Genomic DNA, 24,028 nt, shown 5'->3' on the forward strand with positions numbered 1-24,028 from the left:
GTCATAAAAATTTGTTGAAACTGCAAATCATCGCAACAACCTCGGTACATGGTTCTTGCCATCGCGAGATTACTACTTATGAGTGGTGTTCCGTTGGGCGTGAGGGGTTGATGATCGATGAATACCATATACTTTGACACCAGACCATCACCCAGTACTTCGGTCAGCCTCAACTCTCTCAACTATCAGCCGCCCATATCCTCTACACCTTCATGTCCCGTCCCCCCCTCAACCCAGAAAAAACAGCTGCTGGCATCATCGTTGATCCGCAGACGCTCCAGCGTGTAATCCCTCAAACGAGGCGTGCTGATGGATCGTAAGCAGTTGTTTCTTATCGGACACTTCACCATCGATTCATGTCTGTTTCTGTTCAGTGTACGAAAGGAGCTCAAAGTCAGACCGGGGTTTACCCCTCAGGAGGATGTCAAACGCTTCAGAGGTACCAAGCAAGCTCAGATGGACGCCAGTGCTCTGCCTAAAGGTCACATCGTCGGTTGGGTCGCACCTTCTACGTCCAATGCGAAACCAAAGCAGAATTCTGCCAAGAAGAATGCAAAGCGCAAGGAGAAAAGGGACGAAAAGAAAAACAACACCGCGGGTGAAGAACCGGTGCGGGATAATTGGGAAGACGAAGACGAGGATGATTCTGCTTCTAAAGCACCCGACGCTGGCACTGACGTGACGCCTGTTCCCACTGACACCACGAAATCGCCCGCTTTGCCAGCTGCCAACAAATTAAAGGGAACAGCTGTTGTCAGCTCGAACGCCATACAGAAGCTTGCAGCAGATCTGGAGAAACTCAGCACGAAATAATTGTTTGTATTGTATAACTATTATAATTAATCCTTTGATCCTATCCTGCGAAATATGGTAATGTCGTCTAAATAATGGGGAAGGGTTAGCAGTTAGCTACTCCCGAGTCGTGGATATGGCTACAATAGATAGAACAAAGGTGCAATAAATGCCCATGGTATTGGTTTGTCTCTTCAAGACCTTTCTGCCGTTTCGGCCGTCTCTACAAAACTGGTTTCTTTCGGAACAGGCGGGCAGTTTGGCTTAGGTTTTGGCCGAATTTCCATGCCTATGATTGTCACCACGACAAACGCAGCTAACGTGACTGCAAAGAATGAGCAGGTTTACCTCACAATCCAAAGGACGCTACTTACGAACTGCTCGCCGCATGTTCTCCCACTTGATTTCTTCAACAACAGTGCGCAGGTCGCTGATGGCAACAATCGCTTTATTCAACAATTCCTGAATGGAGAACATAGGTATTTGAGCCGACGCGATAGCGATGCAAAACGGCATACCTCAATAGCGATATCCTGTTGCTTGAAATCTGCCTTGGATTCATTCTTTCTACTGTCCAACTCCATTTGGATCCTGGAATGGTCACAATCAACAAGTCAGGTTCGGAACTAAGTGCATAGAGTGCGCACTCGTGTTTGAGATTATCGATATCTTCTTTCATCTTGACGTCCAAACGTTCTACATCCTGACGAAGAGTAGCAGTAGCGGAACTGACAGCGGCAGATTCGTTCTTAATATTCATCGACAACTCCGCCCGGAGTTCAGACAGCGCAGCGCGGAAAAGATAAGCTTGCTGGAACACATTGTCTGAGCGTAAATCCGAGTATATATCATCAAGCGGAGACCCACGTTGTCCAGGTCCTTTACGGATAACGCCTCAGTCCGCACTTTACCAATTCTATTCACCAGCAGCGCCCTAGTTGCGCGCATGAGACTTTGGGCTGTCGGCGTCGGAAATGACTTTTCTAAAGCCTTGAAGAAAGCATATGTATCGAAAGGAGGGTTGGTGTATGCAGGCCGGGTCTGAGTGGGGTATACATAAGGAGTGGGGACACTCGAATTGACAGATGGTTCATTCGAGTTCGAGCTCGCGGGTGGGTTATTTCTGGGAGGAGAGTTTAAGGACGATGATCCGGGTCCGGTAGTGGACGAAGCTGAGTTCGATGGATCGAGTGGATGAGAGAGAGAGACGGGCTGCGGACCGCCGTCTGCAGAGGGAAATGGATCGCGGATGGATCTCGAGACATGGACATGGCGGGCCAGCACATTGTCTGAGCGCAGGCGACCAGCGAGACGGACTGCACTCTGGGAAAACATAGAACAGATGTGACTTGTGATATCAGCTTCTCTCCCATCGGGCCGACTGCTTGGTCATGCTTGCCATCATTATTATTTCTCGACAATACTACAGTACAGTACTCTACACAACTCTGTTTCTCATGATGGAACCTTAACAGCCTCCAGTCCAGCCGCCGTTGCAGCTCGCCCTTCAAGTCTTTGAAGCCAAGCCTGAAATAACATGATCAGCTAAATAATAAATCACATATAGAAAACATCATACCTTGACATTTGGGAATTCGTCGAGATTTTCAGAAACAGTGGCATGCGCGTGTGTACGCACCCTAGAGATCATTGTAAATTTACATGATTATACCCAGTACGAGTCGGGAAAACTCGCCATGTAAACGGCTTCAGATCGGCCAGTGAATATTTGCCGCGACCAGATCCTGCCAGGTAATCACGGTCCTTAAGACGGATCTCTAGTACACCGTACAGCCGCCTAGTTTCATTGAGGTATCCTAATTGAAGATGAGACGATTTATTCCACCGACGAACAGGACACTTGCACTTACGATTTTTGGCGTAGGGAATATCTACAGATGCAAAAGAGCAAAAGTGCTCAACTGTTACACATGAGCCATCAGCACCAAATTCTTGTCGACATCGCGACTTAGCCACGTACCTTGACCTTGCATTGGGCCGATGCCACCGTGCTAAACAATCCTTCGTTGAGTGGCGCTTGCTTGGATGATGTTTGAAAGACATACTGCGAAGAAAATCCATTGCAACATCTCGCTGTAATTGTCGGCATCTTTGACCGGATCGAACCAAAACTTGAAGTCGGGATCGTAATGTTGCGATAGATACAGCATTATAGCCGACGTTTCGAACACATTGAAATTATTGCGCGACCGATCGACGATGGTTGGAATACGACCATTAGGGTTGAGCTTGATGTACCAATCCTCCTGCGAGAGTCATTCAACTCGTGGCCGACGCATGGAAACTGGTCCACAGCACGTACCTTTTGAACGTTCTTGCTGAGTGCTAGAATGTTGGGCCTGCTTTATTTCAGCAATGAATTACTAGATGCTTTTGGAGAGTACACACTCATAGCCACCGAATGCCGGATAGACGGCCTTCAACTCTTCGAGATGAATTGCAACAGGAATTCCATTTGGTGTGGGGTAAGTATGCAACAAGATAGGTGCTTGCGACATTTTTGACAGGAGGGGTGAATGGGTGAAACGTCGATAGGATGCTGACCTATATACCTTGGATGAGCCTAAGCCTCGCAAGATACTGGTTCGGAGTGTGTAAGACATAAAAGAAAAAAACGATTATTCAGCTAACCCACCTAGCTCGGCACTAAACTGCGCTGATGGTTCATCAAGTGGGTCCCTGCTAAGACCTCATGGCGTAGTTTAACCGGGTCCAAGGTCAGCCACTGGCAGAACTTTACCCGAAGTGGCGGGTACAAGGGGGGGAAGAGCAGTGGAAGAGCAGGGACAAATGACAGTATATGGTCATATGATCAATCATCCATACGGGGATTATTTCGAAGTCTGCTCATCTTTGGGAGCAAACTGGAATTGTGAGCCAACAATAAAAGTATTGCCACCAGGAAGTGTCTCCTCATAGTATCCAACCAGTCGGAAGTTGAGCCGATGTTTTTTCCGCGGCCAAAGAGCTAGATTATTGCGGTGAACGCGGCGGTTACGCTTTAATACACCACAATGACCACAGACACGACTGCGGCGGATGAAACTGACAGAGAAGACTCTCGAGGCGAAGCGATTTGGAAGTTCGCATTGCCTCTTCCAGTTTCATCCTTGAACATTTCAACCAATACATTACCTCAGTGTTTTAGTAAATGTTTTCTCTTCAGTCTCCCGGTGCCCTACACCCATAACAGTGCATTTATATATTGGACGCGCGCTCTCGCGTCTATCTTACTTGATAACTTGATGCATATGTCCTTTTGAGATTATTGATCGTCCTCGAGATCATCATGCTTCCTTGACAATTCAGAATCATATGCAGTCTTGGCAGCCTGCTCTGGAACTGCTCCAAATGCCGAGGGCGTCGATAACAAACCCCGCCGATTGCGCCACTACAACGCCCCAACCTGAGCTATTACAGGTTCCAGCCGAACTGGGCCAAATTCGGTCTCGCATTCATCGCCGCCGATAGTCATATCATATCAAGTGGCGTTTCAAAAATTATCTGTCCATCTTCGATAAAATTTATACTCTACCCGGAGTGTGGGTTTGCCAGGAATAACTGGCACGATCACAGTCATATCTGTCCGGTTGCTGGGCGCCACGGCTGGCCGGGACCAGTATAACTGGATCGATTGAGAAACAAAGCATAAGATAAGCTTGCAAGTTGTACCCGTCATCGGTGGATACAGACTGTTTTACACTAGTGAAAGCGAAGGCTAATCAATGATTTCGTAGGTATATATTAACTTATGAGATAGATCAAGTACTCATCGTCCGACGAGTAACTTGTAAATAGGAGTCGGTCGTAACTCCGAGCGGAGATGCGTAATTTAATTCCTTTCTTAAACGTACGTTCCGTTCCTTTCGGCATTACTATATTCGGATGATTTTACAACAACCATTCTAATTTTGAACCATCAGACGATTTGCGGAACGCTTCAACTGCTGCAATAGAGAGAAAGCAAGGACAAGGAAGACTTTTCCTCTGTCATAGATTCGGGCGAGGCGTGATGACATGAGACATCGAGCCGCCTCGCTTACTATCAATACTCTTTTGAATTACAGTTCGACATTGTATTAGTTGCTAGGAACCTTCAATCCAACCACCGACGCAGGTCGCTCGTCAAGTCTTTGAACCCATGCCTGGAAACGTACAGTCAAATCAAGAGCACTCTCTCATTAAAATATCATACCTTGACATTAGGGAATTCGTCCAGCGTTGGGGTAATGACTTTTGCGTGTATACGTACCCTGTGAATTGATGTGGATATTCGTGGTTGTAAGCAGTACATGACGGAGGAATTCACCATGGATATGGTTTCAAATCGGCCAGTGAATATTTGCCACGACCAGGCCCAGCGAGGTAATCACGGTCTTTAAGCCGAATTTCTAGCACGTTGTATAACCGCTTCGTTTCATTGATGTAGCCTGAGTAATAAAATATCAATGCAAAGTACTTTCTCTCATGGGCATTTTCCACTTACGATTTTTGGCATAGGGAATATCCTCTGGTGCAAAAAATTCAAAGTAGCTAGCTGTTGCATATCAGCCATTAGCACCAAGTTCTTCTTGATGTTGCGAGCTAGCTACATACCTTGGCCCTGCATTGGGCCAATGCCACCGTGCTAAACCAATCATCTGTTGAGATTCGCGTAGCGTCAATAACGCCTCAAATACATACTGAGAAGAAGATCCATTGTAGCATCTCATTATAATTGTCGGCATCCTTGACAGGATCAAACCAAAACTTGAAGTCGGGATCGTAATGCTGCGCTAAATACAACATGATGGCCGATGTTTCGAATACACTGAAACTATTGCGTGATTGGTCGACAATAGTTGGGATGCGACCATTGGGGTTGAGTTTGATGAACCAATCTTCCTAAATGAGTTGTTGGTATTCAAAGCAAACACAGGGAAAATAACCCACATAACATACCTTTTGAACGTTCTTGTTGATTGATATGCTCTTGGTCCTGCTTCATCTTAGTAACGGAGTATATTAATGTTGAACGGCGACACACTCATAGCCACCGAATGTAGGGTAAGCGGCCTTCAGTTCCTCGAGATGAATCGAAATGGGCCAGCCATTTGGTGTATTGGAGGTATACAACACTATAGGCGGTTGCGACATTTTCGATTCCAGGGGAGAATAGGTGAAATGTCAATAGGATGTCGACCTATATAACTTGCATGTTTAGTCCTGGGTCATAAGAGGCTTGTTCGGGCGCGAACTTGGACACAAAGAAAAAGCTGATTGTTCAGTATTCTCCCGAGGTGGGCAATTACGCGGCGAATTCCCATGCTGAGCCTCACGGTGTGCTTTAATCAGAGACCAGGTTAGAACTTTGCCCCAAATTGGGTACGAGGGAAAAGGAGAAACAAATGCGAGTGCACGATCAGATATGCTTCGAGAATGTGACGACAGGTGAAATCATTGTTATGTCTGCTCCAATCCATGAATTTTGTTCCAGAGCAAGCGGGGACTATGAACCAGGGACGTTGCCACGGAAGCGCCGCCTCATATCATGAGAAGTTGAGCTAAAGTTTACTAGAAGAAACGGAAGCGACTGACCGTCCCTGTTTGCGTTCCGAACTAAGTTGCTTTGTATAAGTAGTTTCAAGTTGTACGATATTCCAACAGTCTTTGACTCGAGAGCGAGCAACAAGACCTTACGCAATGAATGCAAGACCTGGAAGATAGAGCTGACAGAGAAGACTGTCTCAGTCATGTCACTTTCTGGGCGGAATAATAGGACATTGCGCATTGCTTTACAATACGGCATTCATCAGTACTTGAAGGCTTCATTGAAAACACAACCTCGCTGACTGATTTATTTTGAAATAACTTCTTTCCCTTTTCCACGTACCACACGCTGTAATAGTGTACACATGGTTCTGATATATCGGACGCATCAAGTGCGCGTGTTCATTTAAGTCGATCCGGTCCATCTTGAGATCTTCCTAGCTCCGTAATCGGTCTCTCGGCGCAAGTCAAAAAAAGGCACGAGAGTGCCTAGCAATTGCTCCAGATGCTAGGAGCGATTAATTAGCGGGCTGATTGAATCATCTATGTCGCCCTCATTAGCAAGTATATGAGCCTCAAAAATCCCCCCATTCACTGGCACTAGCTTCAAAGGGGTGCAGTCATGACTGCGGAAACGATGTAGTTCACTTCTTTAGAGACCCTCAATGGCCCACAAGTCCGGTCGATTCTGAAGAGGGCAAGCTTCTTTTATGACAATACTTTCTCAGCCACTGACTTCTGAACAGCCCCGACATCGGGTTGATGTGTTTGCTATCAGTATTCTCTCTAGTTACTTACAGTCGGCCATATATTGATTGCTACCCAACCTTCAATCCGGTCACCGTGGCAGATCGCTCCTCAATTCTTTGGACCCATGCCTAGAAGAATACGATCAGCTCAAAGGCCGCCCATCAAAACAGAATCAAAACAGAACTATACCTTGACATTCGGGAATTCATCGAGAGTCGGGGTAATGGCTTTCGCGTGAATACGAACCCTGAGGATTTAGGTATATGACCACAGTCATACTCAGCACAAGTCGGAAGAACCCACCATGGGAATGTTTTCAGATCGGCCAGTGAATATTTACCGCGACCAGACCCTGCCAGGTAATCGCGTTCCTTGAGGCGAATTTCTAGGACATTGTATAATCGCTTAGTTTCGTTGATGTATCCTGAATTGGATGAGGCAATTATCTAAATTTCGGGGCACTTTCCACTCACGATTCTTAGCGTAGGGGACATCTTCAGGCGCGAACAATACAAAGTGGTGAGCTGTTGCGCATAAGCACCAAATCCTCCTCGACATCGCAACTTAGCCACATACCTTGACCTTGCATAGGGCCGATACCACCGTGCTAAACAATCTTCGTTGAGTGGCGCTTGCTTGGATGATGTTTGAAAGACATACTGCGAAGAAAATCCATTGCAACATCTCGCTGTAGTTATCGGCATCTTTGACGGGATCGAACCAAAACTTGAAGTCGGGATCGTAGTGTTGCGATAAATACAATAGGATAGCCGATGTTTCGAACACACTGAAATTATTGCGCGATCGATCGACGATGGTTGGAATACGACCATTAGGGTTGAGCTCGATGAACCAATCCTCCTGCAAGAGTCATTTAACTCGTGGCCGACGTGTGTTGAAAAACCCGCAGAGCATACCTTTTGAACGTTCTTGCTGATTGGTATGCTCTTGGCCCTATGTTATCTTAGTAACGGAGTAATACATGTTGTTGAACGGCGACACACTCATAGTTGCCGAATGTAGGGTAAGCGGCCTTCAATTCTTCGAGATGAATCGAAATAGGCCAACCATTTGGTGTGGCGAATGTATACAACAGTATAGGCGGTTGCGACATTTTCGATTCCAGGGGAGTATAGGTGAAATGTCGATAGGACGTTGACCTATATATCTTGCATGTTTACTCCACCCGAAGCGATAGGCTAGTTTGGGCGCGAATTCGCACATAAAAAAAGCTGATTGTTCAGCATTCTCGTGGGCAATTACGCTTCAAATTCCCATGCCGAGCCTCATGCACATGAGTGCACATGGCGTGCTTTAATCTGAGATCAGGCTGCCCCAAAGTGGGTACGGGAGAAAAGAGGGACAAATGCCGGTGCAGGACCAGATACTATGCTTCGAGAATGCGAAGACAGGTGAGATCATTGTTATGCCTGCTCCAATCCATGATTATTTTTTTCGGAGCAAACGGGTGAACCAGGGAAGTTGCCCTGGAAGCGCTTCCACACATTCTTAGCGATCATGAGAAGTTAAGCCAGAGTCTACTCGAGGAACGGGAAGTAGACAGTCGCGACTGATCCGTCCCTGTTCGCGTCCCGACATAAGTTGATTTGCGCCGTAGGTCTATGAAATCCTCGAAAACTGGAATTACCGACTTACACGATGAGGGTACGGTATGAAGGATAGAGTTGAAAGAGAAGACTGTCGTGGTAGTACGGCCAGTGACTAGTGACGCATTGACGCGTTGCCGTTCATGATCAGTTTCCGAAATTTTATAAATAGCTACGAATACATGAATGACCCCTGTAGATACATACATACGTATCTCATTTGCGTCAGTAATTTAGAATCAGTCAGCCAAAAACTCGCCATTATCATGCTTAGATTTTAGATTTTCGACGACGCCTTTCGTTTCCCAGACTACACTTGGAAAAAATTGACCCGTAGATAATATCAGTTCACATGTTGCGTCGATTGCTTCTATCGATCGACGCTCCCTTCCAAAAGTTCTGCATCATTAGCTTCCGTTTTGTAACAGTAGGCGCCAAGTAAAGCAGCCCGCACATGCCGTTCTACGTAAGGGTCAAATTTTTTCTCCAAGAGTTTCAAATTGTGGAATATCAAATCCTTCTGCCAGAGCGGAAAGAATTCTATAATCTCACCCCATCCACTGTCTGATTTAGTAGATTGTGGGGCATTGATATAGGTGTACTACAGTTACTGGATGATACTCTGCTTCGTGTTTTCAGATTTTGCTCGCATCCCAGCCACTGATCCCGGTCACTGGCCTCTTCATCGCAAAAATTCATATTTATCTATTTACGAGAGGCTTGACCCGCCGTTAAGGGATCCCCGATTCGTGACTCTGAGCCATGAACGCCCATTATTTGACTGGATCCCGCCCACCTAACATTCTCCCATCTCTGTAATTCTAAGATGGTCCAGGGTCTCTCGGCGTAAGTCAAGAAACTGACGTGACAGTGCTCAGCAATTACTCCAAATGCACGGCGCTATTAGTTGCCAGGCGAATTGAATTCACCTACGTTCCTTTTATAAGCAAGAGTGCGAGTTTCCGAACTTTCTTGGCCTATGACTTATGAACAGGTTGATATGTTTGCTATCGGTATTCTCTTTAATTACAGTCGGTCATGCATCAACTGCTACCCAACCTTCACTCCGGTCACCGTAGCAGGTCGCTCTTCAATTCTTTGGACCCATGCCTAAAACAACATGATCAGCTTAAAGGCCGCCCATCAAAATAGAACTGTACCTTAACATTCGGGAACTCATCGAGAGTCGGGGTAATGGCTTTCGCGTGGATACGTACCCTGTGGATTTAGGTATATGTCCATAGTTATACTCTGCACAAGTCGAAAGAACTCACCATGGGAACGTTTTCAGATCGGCCAGTGAATATTTACCGCGACCAGACCCTGCTAGGTAATCGCGTTCCTTAAGGCGAATTTCTAGGACATTGTATAATCGCTTCGTTTCATCGATGTATCCTGAATTGAGATGAAGCAATATATCTCGAGGTCCGGGGCACTTTCCACTTACGATTCTTAGCGTAGGGGATATCTTCAGGTGCACGCATCGCAAAGTGGTGAGCTATCGCGCGTCAGCACCAAACCTCCTCGACATTATGATCTAACCGCACACCTTGACCTTGCATTGGGCCGATACCACCGTGCTAAACAATCCGTCGTTGAGTGGTGCTTGCTTGGATGATGTTTGAAAGACATACTGCGAAGAAAATCCATTGCAACATCTCGCTGTAATTGTCGGCATCTTTGATGGGATCGAACCAAAACTTGAAGTCGGGATCGTAATGTTGCGATAAATACAACAGGATAGCCGATGTTTCGAACACACTGAAATTATTGCGCGATCGATCGACGATGGTTGGAATACGACCATTAGGGTTGAGCTTGATGAACCAATCCTCCTACAAGTGTTGCTTTGTATTGACAGGAATGCAGAGAAGGTCATCCACAGAACGTACCTTTGAACGTTCGTCCAGATGTCTAAGCCCTTGGCCCTGCTTTATGTTAGCAACAGATTTCTATACACATATTTGAATTTCGTACTCATAGCCACCGAATGTAGAATAGACGGCCTTCAACTCGTCGAGATGCATTGAAATAGGGTAGCCATTTGGTGTGGTGGACGTATACAACAATATGGGTGGTTGCGACATTCTAGTCAAATGGGTGAAACATCGACAGCATGCAGACCCTTATATCCCTTACAAAAAGCTTACAAGAAAGCTGCTTGTTCAGCAAGCACTCGGGTACTCATGAGCACGTCATGCTCATGATCATGCTTTAGTCAGAGACCAGCTTTAGTCAGAGACCAGGTCAGGCTTTGCTCCAAGTGGTGGGTACAAGGGAGGGCAGGGACCAGATGATACTTCAAAGATACGAGAAATGACGACAAGTAAGGTTATTGTGACGCCTGCTCCGGCCCCTGATCCTCTTTTGGAGTAAATTGGAATTGTGAGCCTGCGATATTGCCACGGAAACGTCTCCTCATATCCAACTGTTGAAAAGTTGAGCCCAAATCCATCCGAGGAAAGGAAGTAGACTGTTTCGACTGACCATCCCCCGTTTGCATTCATAAGTTGCTTTGCGTAAAGATTTACATTCCTGGGGTAACTCGTCCATATGATGTTTCAGGCAATCAGAAGGAAGGTTGCCTTGTTTGACAACGCAATCGGAGTGCATCAAGCAGTCTTTGAGAGCGGCCATTAGGTCTTTACATGACGAAGACATGGTGCGAAGGACAGAGCGAAAAGAGAAGACAGTTTTACTTTACCAAGTGACGTAAATACGGCACAATCATTCCGCGGCGCGGGTCAACGCGGTCCTTTCCAAAGTCTTTCGTTGTCCTCCGACAATCATGCCGCCTGCGTTCTTGTCTAATGTCCTTCGCAAGACACCAACAATAGCCCGCCTTGCTAATAGAGGCGTCCTGTCGGTGTCTGGCTCTCAGGCCCCCGAGTTTCTACATGGCTTACTATCAACTCAAGTATCCGATCCACCCAAAGGTCCCTTCTACTCTGCCTTTCTTCATGCTCAAGTATGCTTTAGTTTTTCGTATTGCTTTCTTATTCATTCCTTTACATTAGGGCCGAGTCATGTATGACGTTTTTCTGTATACTCAGCAGACATCAACCGGTTTACCTGGCTATCTCCTCGAATACGACTGCCGCTCTTCAGAGGCGCAGCCGATGCTGCCGATGCTTAAACAATATGTTTTACGAAAAAAAGTCAAGATTCGTGATGTTTCTGACCAATATGATGTCTGGACGGCTTGGGGTTCGGAACTAGTTTCTGAAGTCCCGAAAACCTGGAATTGGGCAAAGAGTGGATGTGTCGAACCAGTGTGGGGAGGAGACAAATGGCCTTGGGGAACTGAACATGAGTCAATCGCTGACAGAAGGGCCGATACTCTGGGCAAGCGATTACTGATACGGAAGGGAGATAAACGTGAGGGCTTTGAACAGACGTCCCAATTTTCGCTAAAATTCTCTCAGCTTCAGAAGCAAATTCACATGACATTGGGAGTGCAAGTGATTATCTGCTGCACAGAATCGCACTCGGGGTATCAGAAGGAATTGATGATATCGTGCCTATGCACGCTTTTCCCATGGAATCTAATCTCGATGTGATGGGTGCATGTAGGTGTCCCCATTCTGCCTTCAACTGTCGTAATTGATGATCTCATGACAGTGGACTTTAGGAAAGGTTGCTATGTTGGACAAGAGCTGACTGTACGAACTTACCACACTGGAATGGTTCGCAAGAGGATCCTTCCTGTTCTACTCCACGAACCAGGCAATCCGTAAGTGGGAGCAGCCCTTGTAGAATGTTGCCTCTGATTCCCCGACAGGTCGGAATCTATTGGTGCCATACCCGAATTTCCTCTCCACCTAGATATCCGACCCATGAGGACCGCTCTACCTTCACAGGACAAAGCGTTACCTCGGCTACGCGGCAACGGAAAACTCTTCAGTACGTATGGCCAATTCGGCCTAGCACTGTTGCGTTTAGAGCATGTTACCAGTGCTCTGAAGAATGAACTCGCCTTTGAGATTGAGAACCCAAGTGATGGCAAGATATGGCAGGTTTCTCCATGGTTCCCAAACTGGTGGCCGGAACCGCCAGTCGAAGAATAAAATAAATCATCAATTATCTATTGTTTAATGGGTTTTAGAAGTAAATACACTGCATTAATGAAGGTAATGGTGGAGGGTTGGATTAAGTAGGAAAGTTACCCTCGATCACTACAAAAGCTGTCGTATAGTCTCCATCATGGCTGACAGAAACATGTAGCCTGGTAATCTCCTTGCTTGATAGGGAACTATGAGGCTGATATAGCAATGACGGCTTTTCTCGAGCTTCATTCAAGCCCTGATAACATAGCTCTTTCCAGGTTGGCTTAACTGTTGGATAAAGGGCCTTGTATGCAGCTTCTTTGACGGCCCAACTGCGGGTCAATGATATGAATGATAACATCCCATACAATGCAGGGCATCGCGTACCGAACAGCCAAGAAGCGGACTCGATGTTGATCGTCTATTCCTTGAAATCGTTTCCAATCCTTGAACTCAGGCGGGCTGAGTATCCTACGCGCAAGTTTTTCACCGGATCTTCTTTTGACTAAGGCTGCAATGCGAGGCAAGAGAACAATGTCGACACCAATCCCGAGTATCATGCGTTCGTTAAGAAAGCATGTTAAAGGGAGTAACAGGCAATTCCGTTGTTTGTTTCGGAGGGCGCAGCAAAGCAACACTGGCAATCGATCCCGGAATAATTTTGTCTTTCCGTTCGATGAACACATTTACTTTATCTTTTTGGCCCTTTCTAAGCAAACAGCCCCGGAGCTGAAATGACTGTATCCACAACACTCATTGCTGCCTCAACGAATCGCTTTCCTTCTGCGGTAGATACTTCTCCTGACTCATTGATTGCATTTGGATCTAACAATCTGCTCGCGCTCTGGGACGTAACGGTGTGCAATTTTCCGATGCTCTACGTGTTAAGCACGTTAGTTTACTCAGTCAAAGGCTCCGAACGACTATGGGGTCTTCGAAATACTGCCTGGACATGAAGGCGTCGTTACCTGCGTGCGGTTTATCTCGAACGATATTTTAGTGACTGGAGACGAACAAGGAGTGCTGTTATTGTGGAAAAGGATCGAAGGAAAGGTAAATCAACTGTTGACCTGGAACGACGCAGCCTCAAAATGTTTATCAGTGGAGCATCAAGCACAAAGTCAAAGCGCATATGAGAGCATTGACCTCTCTCTGCACATTCAATAGCTGGCTTGTATCTGGGTCCTCGGATTCGACGGTCAAATTCTGGGAAGTTGACGCGTCCGAAAACGATGGTTAGAATCGTTTAGAACACCGTTTACATTAACCCAATCAACGAACCCATTGTCCAGGTTCGCTCCAATTGAAGCAGTCAATTACAACTGGCAGATGGTATCCGCTCAGTCTAGCTCTTGCCTTCCTTCCTGGAACTAGAGGTAACGATGCATATCAACGTGGTCCTCAGTTTTCCTAACCCTCCATCTGCAGTCCTACTCCTAGCTATATCGGGTTCGAACACTAGTGTTCACCTTTACCTTCGGAATGAGCAGGAACAAGTGCGTTCATCCGTCATTCTATGTACTCGTCAAAGCTCAACCTCGTAAGTAGCTCATCCATTCCGCGAGCTTAGCGGGCCATGAAGACTGGATTCGGGCGCTGACTTTTAAAGCTCCATGCACTTCCGAGGAGCCTCTGGTTCTTGCATCGGGGTCTCAAGACGCCACCATCCGTCTGTGGAACATAGAGCCCTTGAAAAATGCAGAAGTCGCTGCTGGCCCTGGTGATCAACCTAGGGACGACTTATTAGATGCATTTGAAGCCTCACTTGGCGAAATTGGGGAAACCGAGGAAGGCGGTAGACAAATATCGCTTAAGCGACACATATTGACCATCAGATCCATCGATGGAAGGCAAGCATTGAAATTAGATTCAATACATTTTACGTATTCTGAACGATGCTTAGCTCTCGTCAGTACGCCGTTACTTTCGATGCCCTACTCATTGGCCACGAATTCGGGATCACATCTCTGTCATGGCGGCCCAGTCTGGGGCCAGATTCTACGCCCACTATCCTTTCTTCTTCAACTGACTCATCTCTTATTCTCTGGTCGCCTTCGACTGTGCTCGGTTCGACACAAGATAGCACCACTTCCATATGGATCAACCGTCAACGATTTGGTGATGTGGGCGGACAAAGGTTAGGCGGGTTTGTTGGGTCCCTTTGGGCTCGTGGAGGTCAAGAAGCACTCGGATGGGGTTGGGCTGGGGGTTGGCGGCGGTGGTCGTGCGCGAACACGACAGAATCAAACTTAGAAGAATGGCGAGAATTAGGTGCTACTTCAGGCCATAAAGGCCCTGTAAGAGGACTTGCTTGGAGTCCCAATGGCGAATATCTAATCTCTGCAGGGTATGCTCTGTCGTGGTCCCCACCGGCAGGTAACTCAAATTTTATGAATATACAGTGTCGACCAGACTACACGGATCTTTGGCAAAGTACATCCATCTATACCCTCTCAAAGTTCATGGCATGAAATCGCTCGTCCTCAAGTGCATGGTTATGATCTATTAGATGCTGTTTTCCTAGATGCATTAAAGTTTGTCAGTATAGCGGACGAGAAAGTAATCCGTGTTTTCGAAGCTCCGCAAAATTTCGTGCAGCTCGCGAAGACGCTCGGCGTGGCTGATTTTACTGAGATTGAGGTAAGCCCACATAATAGCTTTGCAGTATTCCCATATATTTACATTGATCAAGGTGAACCGCCCGGCCGGTGCGAGTGTTCCTCCCCTGGGCTTGTCAAATAAAGCTGTCGGAGATGGTGCGAAGTGATGTCCACTCGATTCTTTGGTTTCTTTCTCATTACTTGGAAGGCTCTACTGTGGCACCTGTCCTGGCTCCTTTAGACAGGAGACCATTTGAAAGCGAATTTGCCGGGGCCACGCTATGGCCTGAAATAGAGAAGATTTTCGGTCACGGCTATGAGGTTTGTCTAAATCGAGTATACGATATCGATGTCTGAACAACCACCACCCTTAGTCAATAACACTGGCAGTGTCTCATTCGCGCAAATTGATTGCAACAGCATGCAAAGCCACCACTTCCGAACACGCTGTAATTCGTTTATACGAAACGGACACTTTCAAACTCGTTGGACAACCACTCGCTGGACATACATTGACTGTGACGAGAATAGCCTTTAGCCCTGATGACAAGTATATCCTGTCTGTCTCTAGAGACAGAACATGGCATCTCTTTGAAGAGAAAGATGGTCAAGGTTAGTTTTCCTTTGTGCGCGCTATCAAAGTGAATTCACCGATCGGCCCGTCATTCCAGGGTATGTACATGCCGCCGCCGATAAACCGCATGCTCGGATTATTTGGGATTGTGCCTGGGCAGCAGAAGGCGATGTTTTTGCGACGGCTTCCCGCGATAAGACGGTATTTGTTATTCACTGATTAATCTATATGGGGTAACCCTGACCACAAGAGGTTGATAGGTGAAGATATGGAAACGAGTTGAAGAAAAATGGGCAACGACGGCAGTGATAAAAACGTCATCTCCAGCAACTGCTGTCGACTTTTCTCCTGTTGACACAGAACAGATGTATGTTCTGATCAATATCAAAGAACGTAAGACTGATGGCTCTCATTTAGGCGAAAGTTGGCTGTGGGTCATGAAGATGGTACCATCGAAATTTACCGCAATAGCCCTGCCGACCCCAGTGGTTGGAAGCTCGATATCACAATTGACAAGAGGTACGTGCGATGATGCATCATCCCTATCCGGTTATTCATTCAAACACTTTACCTCAGTCTAGCTCACGTCGATCAAATCCATCGGTTGAGTTGGCGACCACGGTCAAAGTACAATAACAAAACAAATGAGCTTGCTAGCTGTAGCGAAGATGGTACATTGAAGATATTGATCATACAAGGTCAATGATTAAGTCAGTTCCGAAGTAATAGGCGAAAAAGGGCTTGGGCTAAAGGGGGGGGGGAAAGAAAGAAAAAAGAAATCTGATATACAGTGGTAATTCAGATACGAAAGGAGGCAAAGTATACACGGGTTGTTTGAGTCAGGACGAGGCGATAGCGAAACAGAACTGGTTAGAGATAGTGAGCAGGAAATGTAAGGGGGTATAGCAAGCTATCGAAATTTGTCATTTTGTTTTCGCACATAAAGTGGGATAAAGAAAAAAAGAAAAGAAAGAGCAACCACGAGCAAGGGTGCTTCCAGTAAGGATACAACGCAAGAATAAGAAAAGCATCAGTCAGTTTACGAAGATATCACGGGGACTCATAGGAACTTCAGGCTGTGAATTGTTTTAGTTAGTCGATGCAGTTCATTGGATAGTAATGTGGCTTCGAACTTACGCATTTCATCCTATTGAATAGAAACGTCCCATCAGTATGGAGTGCTGTCACCACGATGATAAGACACTCACTTGTAGTGACATTCTATAGATCGCAGCATTTCAACGTCTCCACCAGTAGCAGTCACGAAATTAATGACAACTCCAGCACGGCTATAATTGGGTGCCATCGCGGGAGCAACGCTAGATAGTAGTCTGTTACAATGATATTCCGAACGACGGAAAAAGAGACGACGGACCGATGAGCATATTCTTCCACGGCTTTGGGCAAATCTACACGGTTTGTTATATCAAACACAACCATTTATAGACCGGTTGAATAGGCGTACCATAGTTGATGACCAGAGGGACATGAGGCACTTCTGGAGACTTGACTTGTACGTCGTAAACAACCAACACTCTTGTCGGCGATTGACGCGTCAAACCGGACGTTGGACCTCTAAATTTATTGATCGCAGCGAGTTTTGTTCCATTATTCATATCGGCATGCTGTTTGTTCATTTTCAAAAGTCAATGAACAATCCAAATTTCAGAATAACAAACACTTACAAGAGGAACGGCATCGAACCCTCTACTTGCCAACTTGTAAACAACAGCATCAAGTGTTGCCATCCCCCCAACATGAACGATAGCCTGTCCAATATCAATATCATCAAACAAATCCGCCAACGCATCCAACTTCCATTCTCGAGCCTGCGTGGTCTCAGCGCTCGTCGCACCACCTCTTCCCGAACCAATGATGCCAAGGCCTCCATTAGAACCAGCTGCTGGATCGCCACGACTCCCGGCTGTGAATGCCAGATAAAGATAGAATTGTCGTAGCCCTCTAGACCCTTGAGCTGCATCTGGGTTTGCGGTGTTGCCATCTCTACGGACGAGAACTCGAACGGGCTCTTTAAGATGGATGGCTGTGGCAAAATTGAGTACATCTTGAGGCACAGTGTTGGAGAAAAGTGCAGTTTGACGTTCAGTAGGTGGCAAGACATCGGATTGTCCAGGCATGGCAGAGAGCCGACGACCAGAGTTACCAAGTGCGGTATCAACAAGAGCAGCGGGCGGTGGTCCATTCGTAGATATTCCTCCATTAGGGGTATTAGTGCTCACAGGACGGGAGCGAGGCGGAGGAAGTAACTTGATGATATTAAAGACGAAATCATGTAGGTTCCGAGCGATGAGCTGGTCCACTTCGTCTAGCACCAGGAAGCGAACCTCTGACCCTGCAAGCCCGCCAGCAGTTGTGAATATGGCGTGCAATTTTTGTGGTGTCCCACAAATAATGTGAGGCATGTTTTGCTGAAGAAGGCGCAACTCTTGTGCCAGATCACCGCTGACAATGGTCGCGCCTACACCGAGTGCCGATCTAACTCCAATAGGACCTCCAAGATCCCGTATCATACGCTGAGCTTGTGTAGCTTGATCCACAGTTGTTGAAACCATAATAACGATGGGACCTCGCTGGGGGGTTCTAACACTCATATTGGCAACCGCGATCTGTATGGCAGGAATGACATAAGCAGCTATCCTTTCCTGGGTTGGTGGTGCCTGCGCGATAATGTCTGCTCCTTTCAATAAGAATGGCAAGGCACGTTGTTGTATCTTATTGGGAGGACCCACGCTAAAGAAAGCGATGAGTCACTTGAGACAAACTATTTCGAGTTCTGTTCTGACACACCCGAACTTGTTCAGAGACCGCAATAATTCCGGTGCCAGTTGCAATTGATCCCACTTGGTTACGATAGGACCATTGTCACGATTCCCAGAGTCCCCTAGACCATCAATAATCTAGCAGTAGTCCAATTTCGTTAGCAATGCATGGCACCTGATTGAACTAAACTTACTCCTGATGAATCGCGGCGAAGTAAGCCAGAGACTGAACGACGGGGCTTGTCACGCAGCATCGGCTCTTGTCTGCTGATTGTGGACTCTGAGGCGCGCATAGGTAAATCCCAAGTCCGTGGAGGAGTGCTGGTTTGTTGACGGGGACTTGGCCTCAGGTCTGGACGGTTGGAAAGCGTATGACCTATCAAGCTCGGAGGTGACAAGGTCGGCTGCGAGAGAAGCTGATTCGGAGCCGCCTCTTGGGGAGGACCTAAACCCATAATCGAGTTCCTGATTTCGAGCGGATGTCCGGTTTGCTGTTGCATCTGCTGAGTCTGCAAAGCGAGCAGCTGACCAACCGAGGTCGTTAGAGCATTAAGTCGTTGAGTAATTATGGGCATGTCCTCTACGGGTGGTGCATGTTGATTAGGTGCAATACCGCCTACAGACGGACGCGGTTGTGTAAGGGCTGCGGAAGCAAACGGGTCTTTGAATTCGGGTTGTATGAGTGGCTGTGAGTTTGTAGCCAAACTGCGTTCCAAAAGGAGGTTGACCTTGGTGTGAATATTGCCAAGATCACGCTGAATTTCTCGGGTGCTGTATTCACAACGGACGAGGCGGTCTAGAATCTCGTGCATAAAAGGGGAAGTTTTGAGCTTGGTATCGAAACTGGAAGCCATGCCGTCGGTCGTTGAAGCGCTTCCAGCAGCGATAGAACTCAGGGAAGAAACAGGTGAAGACGAAGAGCGCTGAACTCCGGTGCCCATGCCGGAAAAATTGGAAAACGCGACACCGACGGGTGGAGTTCCGAGACGCTCGCGTGCCAACGGTTGTTGGCCGGGAGTCATAAAGGAGCTCGGCGTTGTAGCTCCTGAAGCTTCTTCCAACATGGACATACCATTCTCCTGATTGTCTTCCGCTTCCGGTAGGGTGTCGAGGGTGGAAGGCAGGCTGTTATCCCAGAAGCCTCGGGATTCGAGGTACCTGCCACCATCCAGCTGGCGGAAACTGGGTGATTGCCGAGGGCCGTCAAAAGGACCAGGTGAAGTTTGGTGACGGATGTTGTCGGTCGCGTCAACGGAGGGGCTGAGAGAGGACTTGACAGACTGATATTCCGAGGGAGAGGAGGACCTGTCTTGGTGGTGGTGACCTATGCCCATGCTGAAAGAGCCGTCAGCATCGCTGCTTCGTATGCCGCCGGGAAAAAAGGGCACAGAGGCGGGGTTGAGGGTGACACTCCTGGCCATGATGACTGATGTGAACGAGCTGACAGTTCACTCGCTGGTAGGGAGAAAGTTAGACGACGTCCATACAGGAGGCGGAGTGGAAGTGGGAGGAGAAGCGGATGCCTGGCCTGATCTGATGCCCACATGTGTCTTCCCATAATACATTACATTATCAAACTTTACTTTACTAGATAATACACTTTGCAAACGATAGTCCCAGAAACCGAAACCGATCACTCTCTGTCGTCGCCGGCACGTCTGGGGGCCTGCTGGCCCTCGAAAACTGGGGATCCGGCGACATAGGTACAGGTGTTCTGTGGAAGGATCTGTGATCAGAAGTAACGCAGGGCAGGGACGGAAGCGCCAATCACCTATGTGGATCACTTTTAGACAAGGCATCCACAGGACTCTGGCGCTTGCGGGGGGTCTGAATGGGCACGGTGGGCATTGTGAACTGCTCCTTGGCCTCTGGGAGATCAGTAGCAGAGACGCTGACCTGGTAGAGCACGGCTCAACTGATGATCGGCAATAAACACATGACGACAACTGACTATCATTTGCGCGCCATCAAGCAGATGTCCGTTGAGCTTGAGGGCCTTGAGATATGCGTTCGAATCGCGAAATTCTATCGTGGCGTATTTGCGATCACGAGGTCCAAAGAGGGTATCGGGGTATAGTCCCTGAGCAAGAACGGGTTGACCGCGACTGCATCGTATAATAATCCTAATGATGGGACCACATGGCGAAAAGCGGTCCCTGAGTTGTTGTTCTGTGATGGTGGGCCGGAGCTATAGATAACACGAATGAGTTGGAACGAGATGAGAGGAGAAAAGCGCGTACATTGCCGGCATACACGAAGGAGTAGGAACGCTTTCGCTGTGGATTGGGAGACTCTGTCTTCTTGTCTGCTTTAGCTCTACATTGCTCCTTCTTTGCAGCGAGAGAAGCCGAGTCGGTGCGTTTGAGCTTGCCTGGGATCTGTTCTCTTCGTCTGAGTGAGCTTGAGGATCTGCGGAGAGGAGAAGGCGCGGGTTTTGCAACTGGCGCGACCTTTTTGCGCTGAATGGACAATTAGAATGAGCACGAAGTGAAAATAAGAAAGGCACGGTACCGGTCTGCGCGGAAGGAGATTGGGTTTCTGTTGAATGATGAAGGAAGTCGGCGGGGAGGTGTCTGGACAACGGAAACGCATCATTGCAGTCATCAATCAATGCCTGACCGCGAAACTCGCTTTCCCACGTGACCCAGCTCACCCATGCTTCCCGACCACCCGCGCCTCTACCGCTCCCTCCTCCGCGAGCTCACCCGTGCGGTGAGTAGTCCCTCAACTGTATTCAACCATTTCTCACCCCCAGCAGGCCCCCTCAAAGCCCAACCGGACCATCGTTTCCAACCTTCGTGCCCTGCTAGAGCAATCCCGGCTACAAGACGCCAGAAATGCACTATTGTTCCTCAAATCTCAGAGGGAACATCAGGTCCGGTTTCCCATTCTCTCTCTCTCACGCAACTGACTTGCCGCTACAGACCTTGGTGGAGAGATATAACCCCTTGAGCTCGCTGACCGAGCAGGAACGGATTCGAAAGACGGCGAATCGGGTCGGACTCGATGTGCCGAAGGCATTGACTAGGCTACTGTAGTACAGTAGATCGCAAACATGTGCACACAAATGATGTTGTTGGACTTGTTGATGTTCGTCTGGCGCACGCTGAGGCGCTCCTTTGCTCGCTGTTTCGCCCGTTCTCCAACTCGCCTCCTCGCCTGTGATCCCCGTTCAATATCTTTCCAGCCTCTCTTGAGCATATCCGCCCCCAAGACCCTCCACGCCCTCAATCTCGCTGCCGCCCACCTCCGCGATGCTGACGTCGTTGCATTTCCCACAGAAACTGTCTACGGCCTCGGCGCACTCGCGCTCAATCCACGGGCAGCCAAAAAAATATTCTCTACCAAGGGAAGACCCGCAGATAACCCACTGATCGTCCATGTCTCTTCCTCCGACATGCTCAATTCTTTTCTTCCGAAAGGATATACCATGTCCCCAGCCTATCACGTTCTGACAAAACATTTTTGGCCCGGAGCCCTCACCCTGCTATTTCCGCGAGATCCCGATCTCGTACCAGACATCATCACAGCCGGCCACCCTTCAGTCGCAGTCCGCATGCCTTCCCATCCTGTCGCTCGCGCCCTTATCGAATTCACAGGCAGTCCTCTGGCTGCTCCCAGTGCAAACACCTCCGGCAAACCCAGTCCGACCAAGGCAGAACACGCTCTCCATGATCTTGACGGGAAGGTTCCCTTGATCCTCGATGGAGGTCCATGCACTGTTGGCGTCGAGAGCACAGTTGTCGATGGCTTACACCAGGATGGCAATATTCGCATCCTACGACCTGGCGGAATTACCGTAGAAGACATCGAACGTGTCCTCAAACTCGAATTGCCCGAAGACACAGTACCCAAGGTCCTTGTACACCGCAGGGATTACCAGGATGAGGCAATGGAGCAGACACCAACGACTCCAGGCATGAAATACCGACATTATTCGCCCTCTGTTCCAGTCACTCTTCTTCATACCTCAACTCAACCGTCGGCCGGGCAAAGGTCTATCTCCGCTGCCTCTTTCTTCTCCACCTTCCATGACGCGGGTACCAAGCCAAAGATTGGAGTACTAGCACCGGCAGACTCAAAACTCTGGCAGCACATTGATTCTGAGCGTGGCGTTCAATGGCACAAGTATACCCTGGGACCAGTTGCTGAGCCAGCAGTGACCGCGCGCCGTTTATTCGATGGACTACTAACATTGGAGCAGGAACACGTAGATTTCATTTTCATAGAGGAGATTTTAGAGGAAAGGGAAGGGCTTGCTGTCATGAACCGAGTTCGCAAGGCAGCAGGGGAGTCGAGATGGATACATTACGACTCCTGTAAGTCTTTTATATGTCATTCAGTGCCAACCTGTCATCTCACGTTGTCACCCACAGAGTAAAAATTATATAGACATCCCATCTAATTTATGATCTCGGTTATCCTTGCCACCAGTGCTTCAAGTTTCCTATCCAGTACCTCCACCTTTTCTTTCAACTCCGCGTCGTCATTTCCGGGGAGCACCATGACAGATGAAGGGAGTTGATACATCACTTGTGTTCCCTGGCCCTCACTTTTCTCTAAAACAAGCAATCGAGGAGGTATATGTAAGGCTGCTCGGAGGTCGTGTTTGAGGATAGCCTGCGCAAAGAGCGGGTTTCCAATCGTATAGATCGATACTTGTGGTGTGGTGGTGGCGTGATAAATATCTAGCCACCGGTTGTGTCGCATGTCGACAAAGTATCTGTTCAAAAATTCGTATTTTGCCAAAGGAATAACATGCAGTGAGACGCACAAGAAGTCGTTTGTGAGTCCTGTTATTGACTCAACAACTTGGTCGATTTCAGCACGAGTCTTGGCATTTCTCATTTCTGCCAATATGTTTGCCGAGCCTTGTTTGTTTACAGCTTCGTCTAGTCGAGAGATGACTTGGGTAAAAGAGAGGGGGGTGTTGAATGTGACTAGTTTGGCATTGAGGTCTGTGATTGAGATTGAGGAGGTAGACATGGGATTACTAGGTAGGGTTATATTACTAGACGACATGAATTATATACTCGATCACACATCACTTTCATCATTCACATCACAAAATTTCTGTTACCTTCCGCCCTTTATCACCATACTGATTCCTCCCAACATTTAATTCGGGTTCGCAACCGTCAGTCACTATAATGAAAAATAGAACGTCTATTAGTGTCGATGACCTTTTGAGGAGGCAAGAACAGGAACCAACGAGGGCTGCAAAACGACGGAAAATCACATATTCTCGCGATGAAAGTGAGGGGGAGAGTGGAAGTGATGTGAATGTAGAAGAAGACGATGGCACAGATGATAGCCTTGAAGATGAAGA

The 24,028-nt window shown here is 47.7% G+C and overlaps 15 protein-coding genes across 15 annotated transcripts; 5 read left to right on the top strand and 10 right to left on the bottom strand.

Annotated features, from left to right (window-relative positions):
* Positions 1-212: 212 nt before the first annotated feature.
* AGABI2DRAFT_135294 (hypothetical protein) lies at positions 213-813 on the top strand (the record flags this gene model as incomplete). The annotated part of the gene is made up of 2 exons (XM_006459976.1): positions 213-316; positions 375-813. The coding sequence occupies 2 exons, from the start codon at positions 213-215 to the stop codon at positions 811-813; spliced, it is 543 nt and encodes a 180-aa protein (XP_006460039.1).
* Positions 814-986: 173 nt separating this feature from the next.
* AGABI2DRAFT_67963 (hypothetical protein) lies at positions 987-2,127 on the bottom strand (the record flags this gene model as incomplete). Its single annotated transcript, XM_006459977.1, has 5 exons — positions 987-1,117; positions 1,167-1,254; positions 1,311-1,383; positions 1,440-1,603; positions 1,660-2,127. The coding sequence occupies 5 exons, from the start codon at positions 2,125-2,127 to the stop codon at positions 987-989; spliced, it is 924 nt and encodes a 307-aa protein (XP_006460040.1).
* Positions 2,093-3,313, bottom strand: AGABI2DRAFT_191814 (hypothetical protein; the record flags this gene model as incomplete). The annotated part of the gene is made up of 9 exons (XM_006459978.1): positions 2,093-2,194; positions 2,217-2,319; positions 2,372-2,432; positions 2,489-2,609; positions 2,664-2,714; positions 2,774-2,804; positions 2,859-3,059; positions 3,116-3,153; positions 3,203-3,313. Coding segments are annotated over 8 exons (686 nt in total), but the record flags the coding sequence as incomplete, so codon positions are not given.
* Positions 3,314-4,493: 1,180 nt separating this feature from the next.
* Positions 4,494-6,092, bottom strand: AGABI2DRAFT_202658 (hypothetical protein). The gene is made up of 10 exons (XM_006459979.1): positions 5,840-6,092; positions 5,755-5,791; positions 5,497-5,697; positions 5,410-5,440; positions 5,300-5,350; positions 5,123-5,243; positions 5,009-5,066; positions 4,737-4,958; positions 4,598-4,663; positions 4,494-4,546 (listed from the first exon to the last, which is right to left on the bottom strand). Exons 1-8 carry the CDS (start codon positions 5,947-5,949, stop codon positions 4,893-4,895), a joined length of 675 nt encoding a protein of 224 aa, XP_006460042.1. The 5' UTR covers positions 5,950-6,092; the 3' UTR covers positions 4,494-4,546; positions 4,598-4,663; positions 4,737-4,892.
* A 909-nt stretch (positions 6,093-7,001) lies between these two features.
* On the bottom strand, positions 7,002-8,228 carry AGABI2DRAFT_135299 (hypothetical protein). Its single transcript, XM_006459980.1, has 8 exons — positions 8,097-8,228; positions 8,010-8,046; positions 7,753-7,953; positions 7,669-7,699; positions 7,566-7,616; positions 7,396-7,516; positions 7,282-7,339; positions 7,002-7,220 (listed from the first exon to the last, which is right to left on the bottom strand). Exons 1-8 carry the CDS (start codon positions 8,204-8,206, stop codon positions 7,161-7,163), a joined length of 669 nt encoding a protein of 222 aa, XP_006460043.1. The 5' UTR covers positions 8,207-8,228; the 3' UTR covers positions 7,002-7,160.
* A 1,521-nt stretch (positions 8,229-9,749) lies between these two features.
* Positions 9,750-10,786, bottom strand: AGABI2DRAFT_117003 (hypothetical protein; the record flags this gene model as incomplete). The annotated part of the gene is made up of 8 exons (XM_006459981.1): positions 9,750-9,809; positions 9,860-9,917; positions 9,974-10,094; positions 10,147-10,197; positions 10,249-10,279; positions 10,334-10,534; positions 10,592-10,627; positions 10,658-10,786. The coding sequence occupies 8 exons, from the start codon at positions 10,784-10,786 to the stop codon at positions 9,750-9,752; spliced, it is 687 nt and encodes a 228-aa protein (XP_006460044.1).
* A 311-nt stretch (positions 10,787-11,097) lies between these two features.
* On the bottom strand, positions 11,098-11,360 carry AGABI2DRAFT_45904 (hypothetical protein; the record flags this gene model as incomplete). The annotated part of the gene is made up of 2 exons (XM_006459661.1): positions 11,098-11,127; positions 11,187-11,360. Coding segments are annotated over 2 exons (204 nt in total), but the record flags the coding sequence as incomplete, so codon positions are not given.
* Positions 11,361-11,487: 127 nt separating this feature from the next.
* Positions 11,488-12,766, top strand: AGABI2DRAFT_67206 (hypothetical protein; the record flags this gene model as incomplete). The annotated part of the gene is made up of 5 exons (XM_006459982.1): positions 11,488-11,667; positions 11,717-12,077; positions 12,131-12,268; positions 12,321-12,432; positions 12,481-12,766. The coding sequence occupies 5 exons, from the start codon at positions 11,488-11,490 to the stop codon at positions 12,764-12,766; spliced, it is 1,077 nt and encodes a 358-aa protein (XP_006460045.1).
* Positions 12,767-12,848: 82 nt separating this feature from the next.
* On the bottom strand, positions 12,849-13,305 carry AGABI2DRAFT_184539 (hypothetical protein; the record flags this gene model as incomplete). Its single annotated transcript, XM_006459983.1, has 2 exons — positions 12,849-13,077; positions 13,133-13,305. 2 exons carry the CDS (start codon positions 13,303-13,305, stop codon positions 12,849-12,851), a joined length of 402 nt encoding a protein of 133 aa, XP_006460046.1.
* Positions 13,306-13,479: 174 nt separating this feature from the next.
* Positions 13,480-16,625, top strand: AGABI2DRAFT_68113 (hypothetical protein; the record flags this gene model as incomplete). The annotated part of the gene is made up of 15 exons (XM_006459984.1): positions 13,480-13,602; positions 13,848-13,980; positions 14,038-14,139; positions 14,174-14,241; positions 14,294-14,628; positions 14,649-14,920; positions 15,017-15,092; positions 15,148-15,385; positions 15,438-15,508; positions 15,591-15,666; positions 15,720-15,957; positions 16,017-16,120; positions 16,180-16,286; positions 16,337-16,438; positions 16,496-16,625. The coding sequence occupies 15 exons, from the start codon at positions 13,480-13,482 to the stop codon at positions 16,623-16,625; spliced, it is 2,175 nt and encodes a 724-aa protein (XP_006460047.1).
* A 289-nt stretch (positions 16,626-16,914) lies between these two features.
* On the bottom strand, positions 16,915-19,149 carry AGABI2DRAFT_219648 (hypothetical protein). Its single transcript, XM_006459985.1, has 8 exons — positions 18,894-19,149; positions 18,728-18,837; positions 17,605-18,670; positions 17,385-17,544; positions 17,295-17,328; positions 17,128-17,238; positions 17,057-17,066; positions 16,915-16,995 (listed from the first exon to the last, which is right to left on the bottom strand). Exons 1-8 carry the CDS (start codon positions 18,990-18,992, stop codon positions 16,954-16,956), a joined length of 1,632 nt encoding a protein of 543 aa, XP_006460048.1. The 5' UTR covers positions 18,993-19,149; the 3' UTR covers positions 16,915-16,953.
* Positions 19,150-20,147: 998 nt separating this feature from the next.
* On the bottom strand, positions 20,148-21,294 carry AGABI2DRAFT_117007 (hypothetical protein; the record flags this gene model as incomplete). Its single annotated transcript, XM_006459986.1, has 6 exons — positions 20,148-20,232; positions 20,300-20,413; positions 20,471-20,595; positions 20,651-20,887; positions 20,940-21,158; positions 21,211-21,294. 6 exons carry the CDS (start codon positions 21,292-21,294, stop codon positions 20,148-20,150), a joined length of 864 nt encoding a protein of 287 aa, XP_006460049.1.
* Positions 21,295-21,354: 60 nt separating this feature from the next.
* On the top strand, positions 21,355-21,737 carry AGABI2DRAFT_68293 (hypothetical protein; the record flags this gene model as incomplete). The annotated part of the gene is made up of 3 exons (XM_006459987.1): positions 21,355-21,411; positions 21,455-21,574; positions 21,624-21,737. The coding sequence occupies 3 exons, from the start codon at positions 21,355-21,357 to the stop codon at positions 21,735-21,737; spliced, it is 291 nt and encodes a 96-aa protein (XP_006460050.1).
* Positions 21,738-21,787: 50 nt separating this feature from the next.
* Positions 21,788-23,125, top strand: AGABI2DRAFT_202685 (hypothetical protein; the record flags this gene model as incomplete). The annotated part of the gene is made up of 2 exons (XM_006459988.1): positions 21,788-23,018; positions 23,076-23,125. Coding segments are annotated over 2 exons (1,233 nt in total). The 3' UTR covers positions 23,078-23,125.
* On the bottom strand, positions 23,101-23,685 carry AGABI2DRAFT_68010 (hypothetical protein; the record flags this gene model as incomplete). Its single annotated transcript, XM_006459989.1, has 2 exons — positions 23,101-23,422; positions 23,474-23,685. The coding sequence occupies 2 exons, from the start codon at positions 23,683-23,685 to the stop codon at positions 23,101-23,103; spliced, it is 534 nt and encodes a 177-aa protein (XP_006460052.1).
* Positions 23,686-24,028: the final 343 nt, after the last annotated feature.

Source organism: Agaricus bisporus (assembly GCF_000300575.1).
Source record: "Agaricus bisporus var. bisporus H97 unplaced genomic scaffold AGABI2scaffold_4, whole genome shotgun sequence".
NCBI classification, from domain to species: domain Eukaryota; kingdom Fungi; phylum Basidiomycota; class Agaricomycetes; order Agaricales; family Agaricaceae; genus Agaricus; species Agaricus bisporus.